The sequence below is a fragment of the Poromitra crassiceps genome (genome assembly GCF_964638095.1).
Source record: "Poromitra crassiceps genome assembly, chromosome: 9".
Taxonomy (NCBI): domain Eukaryota; kingdom Metazoa; phylum Chordata; class Actinopteri; order Beryciformes; family Melamphaidae; genus Poromitra; species Poromitra crassiceps.
The window spans coordinates 24,489,409-24,497,467 of record NC_139630.1 but is presented as its reverse complement, the minus strand read 5'-3'; the positions used below and the strand labels follow the sequence as shown (position 1 = coordinate 24,497,467).

The following is an 8,059-nucleotide window of genomic DNA, read 5'->3' as shown; positions in this document are numbered from 1 at the left end:
GGAAACAACGACACAGATCATTTCTTTTGGACTGATTATTTTATTAACAGTGGCTGTTTATTTCACAGAGTCCCATGCATAATGCATCGGAGGCCTCCAATCCACCCGGTTGCTGTTTTCAGGCAGTATTGGCCCGTCTTCTCTTTGCACTTCAATAGCATAGAAAGATTACATGTAATAAATAGCGGTAGCATCCTCATGTTCAACAAAGAAACAAATGCTTTGTGCACACTAAATGGTTAGCTATCTTGCATAGGAAAGTGGCTCGAGCTTATTGTGGCACATTTTAGAATGAGCTCAGCTCATATCACTGTTAATATTCTGGTAACACACATCATTTTGTCTTAAATCATAACACCATGATATAACATTTGGAAAGCTTGAGCTCCTACAGTATATTATGTTAATTGTGTGTGTGTGTGCGTGTTCTCATGGAAGTGTCTCCACATTCATGTAGGTGAGCACGACGTCATGCAGGATGTTGATTCTGTCGATCTGGTTGAGCTCTCTGACGCGGTGTCGGTACTCAAACAGGGGTATGTTGTTCACCGCCACCCGGAACTCTTCATGTGTGCAGAGGATCTTCATCTGAAACAAAAGCACAAGACTGAACATGTAGGCTACTCCTCCTTCCATCTAGACCAGGGGTTTCCAAACTTTTCATCTTGCAGGACCCAAAAGATAAATTCTGTGTCTCTCTGGGACCCAAACTCACACAGAAAAACATAGGGTAATGAGTTGCCATGATGACCCACTGCCCCCCCATGGGTCCGCGGTCCCGACCCCTAGTTTGGGAAACACTGATCTAGACTGAAACAAAGCACAAGACTGAGAATGTAGACTACTCCTTCTAGACTGAGCTACTTTACACACAATGCCCACTTCATTGAATCCCTATATATATATATATATATATATAGGATGTATTTTTTAAATATATATATATTTTTTATATATATTTATTTATATATATTAATATATTATATTAATATATATATTATATATTAATGTATATATTATATATACATAATATATATATAATGTATAGCTATATATATAATATATATACATTATATATTATATATATATTATTTATTTATTAGGATGATTCTATGTCAATCCAACTTTCAGACACACGTTTCTAATCCAAAAAAATACACAATGAGATTGAAAATGTAAAATTGGTTGCAGGACTGATCTGATGAACCATGACATGATAGGCCTATACTGTATGTAGCCTAACCCCATGACAAAATGGTTTAGCTTTAGTGTTATGCATTACTATCCTGATGAATGACGATCCAAAATCAGTTATTTAGTTGAGTAACCCCCAAGAAACGTCTACATAGTTGTTATTGGCGTCAGACAGTGACACAGACAGACACTGTTAGAGCCCACGATAACCATCATAATGAACATGTTTGTTACAGATTGTTATTGAACAACAAGACAGTGAGTCCCCCAGTCTTTGAGTTCCCACTGACCTCCAGGAGCCTGACTGCAGTACAGCTGTTCCCTTATCTAGGACCAGCCTTCCCAAACGCCTTTCCAACCCTTTCCAGCCCTTCAGCCACATGTTAGCCTGACATTAACCATGAGAAAGTGACCTAGAGTCAGTTAAAGGTGCTACGTGTAGCCGTTTTAAACATCAATATATCATTGTCAATTTCATTGTAATTACTGTAAAGCTACAGGTCGAGATGATCGGTCGCCTCGATCTCACAGCAGTGGTATTGCCACTGGAGGAACAGTGGTGTAAAATGCAGACCAGTAGAGGTCGACAATCTCTCAGGTATGGTCTTGTTTGTTTATGGCAATTATACGCCTGTCTCAAAGTCAATATGGTAATGATTTATTGATGTTAACAACATGCTACACGTAGCAGCAGTGGTAGGATAGCCCTCTGTGTTTACAGAGGAAGTCACACATGTACATCTTGAAATGTATAAGGCCATCCTAGGGAAGCTTCCCTCTATAGGCTACCTTTGTAATCTACTTTGCTTTGCCTCGAGCATCTGCTGTACCATTCTAGGGCCACTAGATGGCCTAGATGTATAGATGTTATAGATCAGCGTTTCTCAACTGGTGGGTCGCGACCCAAAGGTGGGTCGCGGGGCCGTTTTGATTGACATTGGCAAAAAAAAAAGAAATTTGTTTTTGTTTTTTTCATATTTCATTTGAGTTAAATTCAGATTATTGAAACTGGATTAGCCTGACCAGTTTTACTTGTTTAACAAGCTGAAGCATATGCTCTGCCTGTAATTCAAGAGAAGTCTGCCTTTTCATTTCATATTTAATTTTAGTTCAATTCAGATGATTGAAACTGGATTAGCATGGCCCCAGTTTAATTAAGTTATGACCAGTTTAACTAAAAAGCATATAGCCTGCCTGTGATTCAAGAAAAGTCTGCCTTTTTATTTCATATTAGTTAAATTCAGACTATTGAAACTGGATTAGCATGACCAGGTTAACTTGTTTTATTATTATTATTATTATTATTATTATTATTATTATTATTATTATTATTATTAACTTGTTTACAAACATATAGGCATGTAATTCAAGATAAGTCTGCCTTTTATTTCATATTTCATAGAGTTCAAAAAAGACTTTCTGAGCATGACCAGTTTGACTTGTTTAAATTTAAAAACATATAGGCCTGTAATTCAAGTCTGCCTTATTTCAATTGGTTTTTAGCCCTAGTTGCACTTCTGTTGCACTTTTTTGTTCATTTGAGGTTTATAACAGTGCATGAAGGCATTGTGTATTAAATTAATGCACTATTTTTTGTGCAATAAATTTGAGTGGTTAAAAAAAAAATCTGAAATTTGGGTCGCGACTTCATGACAAGGAAAATAGTGGGTCCTGAGGCTACACCAGTTGAGAACCACTGTTATAGATGATGAAAACTTCCAGACTACTCACTGAACTAGGAAAGACTGCTTTCTCTCACTTTGCACCTCTGGCATGGAATGGGTTACAAGACCTCATCCACTCAGGTACCCTGGTCTCACTTGGTGAATTTAAATTCGTGAAAAACTAGGCCTACTGAAAAACGACTGTATCGCCCTCAGTGAGTCATGCACTTTTATTATCGTGTACAGTAGGCTACTCTGTTTTTTGTTTTTTCGTGATGCATTGTATATTGTAAGGGTGGCCAAACTACGGCCAACCTGCGCCTGCTGCCCGTTTTTAAGTGAATGAATTTAGCAAAAGAAAAGGGAAAAAAAGTTTTTCCGTTTTAAAGTTTAAAATGGAAAAACAAGAAAACAAAAAAGCAGAAATGGAAAAGAAACTGAAAAACGACCCTGTACCCTGACCTGGTCTATTTATTTTTTTATTTATTTTACATTTTTAATACTGAATGAATGTTTAATACTAATGTTATGTTCAATTATCTCTGTCTTAACGTGTTGGCACAGGAAAAGAAAATTTGATAACATACAGAAATACCCATTGTAATAGGTGAGCACATCAATAAACTATGTGTCATATATTTATTTAGGTAGAAATGACATTTTTGATGGCACAAGGGTTTTCTGCTCTAATTTTTTCCCCGTTTTCAGTGTAAACAGGTTGAAAACTGCCGCGCTTAATATTGTTTGGCCCATATCTTTCTGTCTGCGGCCCACAACCCAAAAAGTTTGGCCACCCCTGGTATAGATGCTTTTTTTTATTATGGCTACTCTATGGTTTATGTGTTCTTGTGTGATGTACCATATATTTTATTGCTGCTGTTGTCTTGGCCAGGTCTCCCTTGTAAAAGAGATCTCGCATCTCAATGGGACTTCCTGGTTAAACAAAGGTTAAAATAAAAATAAAAAAGTAGCACCTTTAAGCACGTTCCTCAATCCACTTAACCTGACTCTGCCAGGGTCAGGCTGCAATCCACTGCCTCTAGCTAAAAAGCGTGTGTCTGGTCTCTCTGCCACTGACCTCGAATGCGCTCCCAGCAGCAAAGGGGAAGGCAGACTTGAGGTTCCTCTCCTCGTTGCCCCAGCGCTCGCCCACCTTGCTGTTACGCACCATCACCTGTTTGCCCCCCTCGCTGAAGCGGGGGTTGATGTGAAAAGCGATGTCGTTGCCTCGCAGGAAGTTCACCGTGAACCTGAGGGAGGATTGGATAATACTGGTTACACTTCAGGATACAGCTCCCTTTAGTATGACTTACAAAATCTGACACTGTTGTCTCTGTTGCTTGCGATATTTCTGTCAGGATTGTTGGATTTGGTTACAACTTAGAAAAACAATATGACATTTAGAGACTATATAGAGAAAACAGAGATCCACCTTCTGGATCAGAAAGACACTGTAGATGACATGTGAATAAACTTACATTTTAGCATTAGGTTTGACGTGGCCCCTGATGGTCATCATCATCTTGTCATAGACTCCTCGGGCCAGGTTCAAGTTGTATGGCACACTCTGTACAGCAGCCGGGGAAGGGAAGCCAGTTCAATCATTCTGTACTCTAAATCCATAAGTCAATTAACATCAATTAATGTAATTATCCCTAGGCCCACCCATCAGCAGTGTTGGGCAAGTTACTTTCAAAATGTAATATACTACATATTACTAGTTACTTTCATTTGAAAGTAATAAGTTACTTTACAATATTACTTTCTGTGTAGAGTAACTCGTTACTTACACTACTTTTGCATTACTTTTACCAAAACAACAGCAGCGGCAGAATGACATCGCCGCCCCAGAACCATCCCGAAAAATGATTTCAACCGCCTTGAAGTCAGTATAAACAATCCAAAATTCTAAATGTTATTCTTTTCCTTTGTTATTCTCATCTATAGTGGTTATTTGCATAAAAACATAAATAAAAACTTGATTAGGAAATTATTATATCTTTTTTAATTTTTGATTGTATCTTTATTTAAACATGTGCTTTGATTTAATAAAATGTAACTCAATTTGTAACTTGAGTTACTTGACAAAGTAACTGGTATAATATTACTGAAATCCTATAAGTAATAAGTTATATTACTGAGTTACTGCTAAAAGTAATATATTACATGTAATATGTTACTTTTGTAATGAGTTACCCCCAACACTGCCCATCAGTCATCCATCTATCTATGCACGTATCCATGTATCCATCCATCCATCCATCCATCACTTGTATCTCCTGCATAATGAGCAAAGAGTCTAAAAACTGTAAAAAGCTGACACCGTGACCTATCTGTGTCTATGCCTTATTCAGATTCCTTGTTGACTCACTAGTGGTCCAGATGCGGGTGGCACTGGCCAGTGTGGAGGCATGAGGGTTGGGTTCTGCCCGGGCCACCCTGGCTGTCCGGGGTTGTAAGGCCAAGATGTGGGTGTAGGCCAGCCTGGTGCAGTCGGCTGGATCGCGGGAGCGGGAAGTGGCGCCGGGACCGGAGCTGGAGTTGGCTGCGGTTCCACAGCTGGTGCTGGCGGCTGGGCAGGCTGATACTGAGGCCCGGGCCAGCACGGCTGGCATGGCTGCCCCGGAGCCGGTGCCGGTGCTGGGATTGGAGCAGGGGCCGGTGCTGGGGTTGGAGCAGGGGCCGGGGCTGGAACTGAGGCTGGGGCATATGTGGGGCCCTGACCCGGGGCATATGTGGGACCTTGACCCGGGGCATATGTGGGACCTTGACCTGGGGCATATGTGGGACCTTGACCTGGGGCATATGTGGGACCCTGACCTGGGGCATATGTGGGACCTTGACCTGGGGCATATGTGGGACCCTGACCCGGGGCATATGTGGGACCCTGACCTGGGGCATATGTGGGACCTTGACCTGGGGCATATGTGGGACCTTGACCCGGGGCATATATGGGACCTTGACCCGGGACATATGTTTGACCTTGACTCGGGCCATATGTTTGACCTTGACTCGGGCCATATGTGGGACCTGGGGCTGCTTGTGTCCCCGGCCAGCAGGGCGTGTTGGGCTGGCCAGTCCAGCATGGCTGAGGCTGGGTGGGCTGTCCCGGCCAAACAGGGAACCCTCCCCCGGGCTGCTGCTGACTGGGCCAAATGCTGTTAGCCTGTGGGGCAGAACCAGCAGGCGGGCACAGAGGACTGCCACATTGCTGAGGGAGAGGAGGAGGAGGGGAGGGGGAGGGAGGGAGGGAAGGGTCAGGGGTCAGGATATGGGGGAGAGAGAGGGTGGAGAGGATGGAGGACACCAACTTGCAGTTGCAAACATGGCCCATTGACATAAGCAAAAAAAACATTTATATTCAGATGAAAAACTGCGGGGAGGGGGAGAAAATGCAATGACCCCAATCATTCTTAGCAGTGTAGAGGTCAAAGAATTTGATGAGGTACTTACATCCATTCCACCTGTAAAACAACAATCAAACAACCAAAAATAGATTTAGTAATTTATTTTGACAAGATACAGAAGACACGAGAGAAGCTATAGTTCTCTAATGACCACCAGAGGACTCTAAAGCTTTTGAAGATGACAAAGTATATCAGCAAAGAAGACAGGGAAGGAGATCCATATGGAAACATAAGTAACTAAAGCCAATGATTGTATGTCATGGGATGCACTAACTGAATGATGACAATAAAAAAGGACCTGTCCCATGCAGACACATAATGGCACATTGATTGTGGCTTGTGCCCGTGGCTGAGTGGCTGAGGTGCTCTTAGAGAGGAATGTGCAACAACAATGAATCAAGTCACTCTGCCACTAACTTGTTCTTGTGACAGCACATTCAATTATTCTTTCTAATTGATTGAAGTGACCACCCTTGCTATTTCACACTTGTCATTCATATTGATTATTACCTTAGAATTGCAACCAAGCTATAAAAAGTTGTATCATCATCAGTATTATGATGATGATGATTATTTCACTATCCAGGTAATGGTATATACAAAGACCATTTTAAGGCAAAAGCTAAAGTCACATGTCATATTTACAGTGTGTATATATATATATATATATATATATATATATATATATATATGTATTTATTTTATTTATTTATTTTATTTACAGCCTAATTATTATCCTATTTACCTATTTACATCCTAATAAATATATAGGATATATATAAATATATATATACACACATACACACATACATACATACATACATACATACATACATACATATTTATTTATATTTATTTACAGCCTAATTATTATTATCCTATTTACATCATATATATATATATATACACATATATATATAATTTCCTAATTTCCATTGATACATGTATCCTACATAGTGAGTTAGGAATAGCCTTGTAATATAACCATATCGTCATCATAATTTTCAACATTAGCATCAACCGCAGCATCGCTCCAATCAAGTTGATTCAACACAAGCCGATGAATACATTTTAATGTATTATTTCATCGTTTCGATGACCTGAGCTCCCTACAATTGCCCCCGTACACACAATACACAATACACGTTCCACACTACACACAATACACACACACACAATACACGTTCCACACTATACAGCAGGAGATTTGATCCCACATCAGCCCAGGGCCCAAACAGTCAATATTTTTCCCCCTGGGACCCTGCCTCATGAAAATATGCTAGTAGACCCAAGACACATGTTCTGGTCCTGATCCCTACCTTCCACAGTAGCATTGAAAATAGGAGTTACCTTCTTTTGTCTTTGGTCCCCAGGTGCACACAGGAGGAGTTGAGGTGAATCAGTCAGCAGTCCGCTTGGAGCAAAACACACAGACAGACACACACACGCCTTTATAGCCGCAAACCCTGTGACCAGTTGGCCACTCCTCACTTCCTCCTCACCACCTCAAAACCACACCCTCACAGGAAGAGCTGTGACAGCACAAGGTATATAACATGGTGGGTCACGTGTTCTCATTAAAGTGTTGAAGATGCAATAGAAGGGCATTTTAGTTTTGCTCATGTTATCTTCATAACTTTGTCTTCTCTTCATCGAGTGTGTGTGTACGCGTGTGTGTACGCGTGTGTGTGTGTGTGTGTGTGTGTGTGTGTGTGTGTGTGTGGCGAGAGAGAGAGATAAAGAGAGAGAGAAGTAGTTTGAAATAAACCCAAGGTATATGTGGGAACAACGAGG

At 40.7% G+C, this 8,059-nt stretch overlaps 1 protein-coding gene across 1 annotated transcript; it reads right to left on the bottom strand.

Moving 5' to 3' along the window:
- Positions 1–429: 429 nt before the first annotated feature.
- On the bottom strand, positions 430–6,317 carry LOC310782034 (galectin-3-like; the record flags this gene model as incomplete). Its single annotated transcript, XM_083642686.1, has 6 exons — positions 430–588; positions 3,937–4,108; positions 4,337–4,425; positions 5,230–5,558; positions 5,889–6,069; positions 6,261–6,317. The coding sequence occupies 6 exons, from the start codon at positions 6,315–6,317 to the stop codon at positions 430–432; spliced, it is 987 nt and encodes a 328-aa protein (XP_083498812.1).
- Between the last annotated feature and the right edge of the window lie 1,742 nt (positions 6,318–8,059).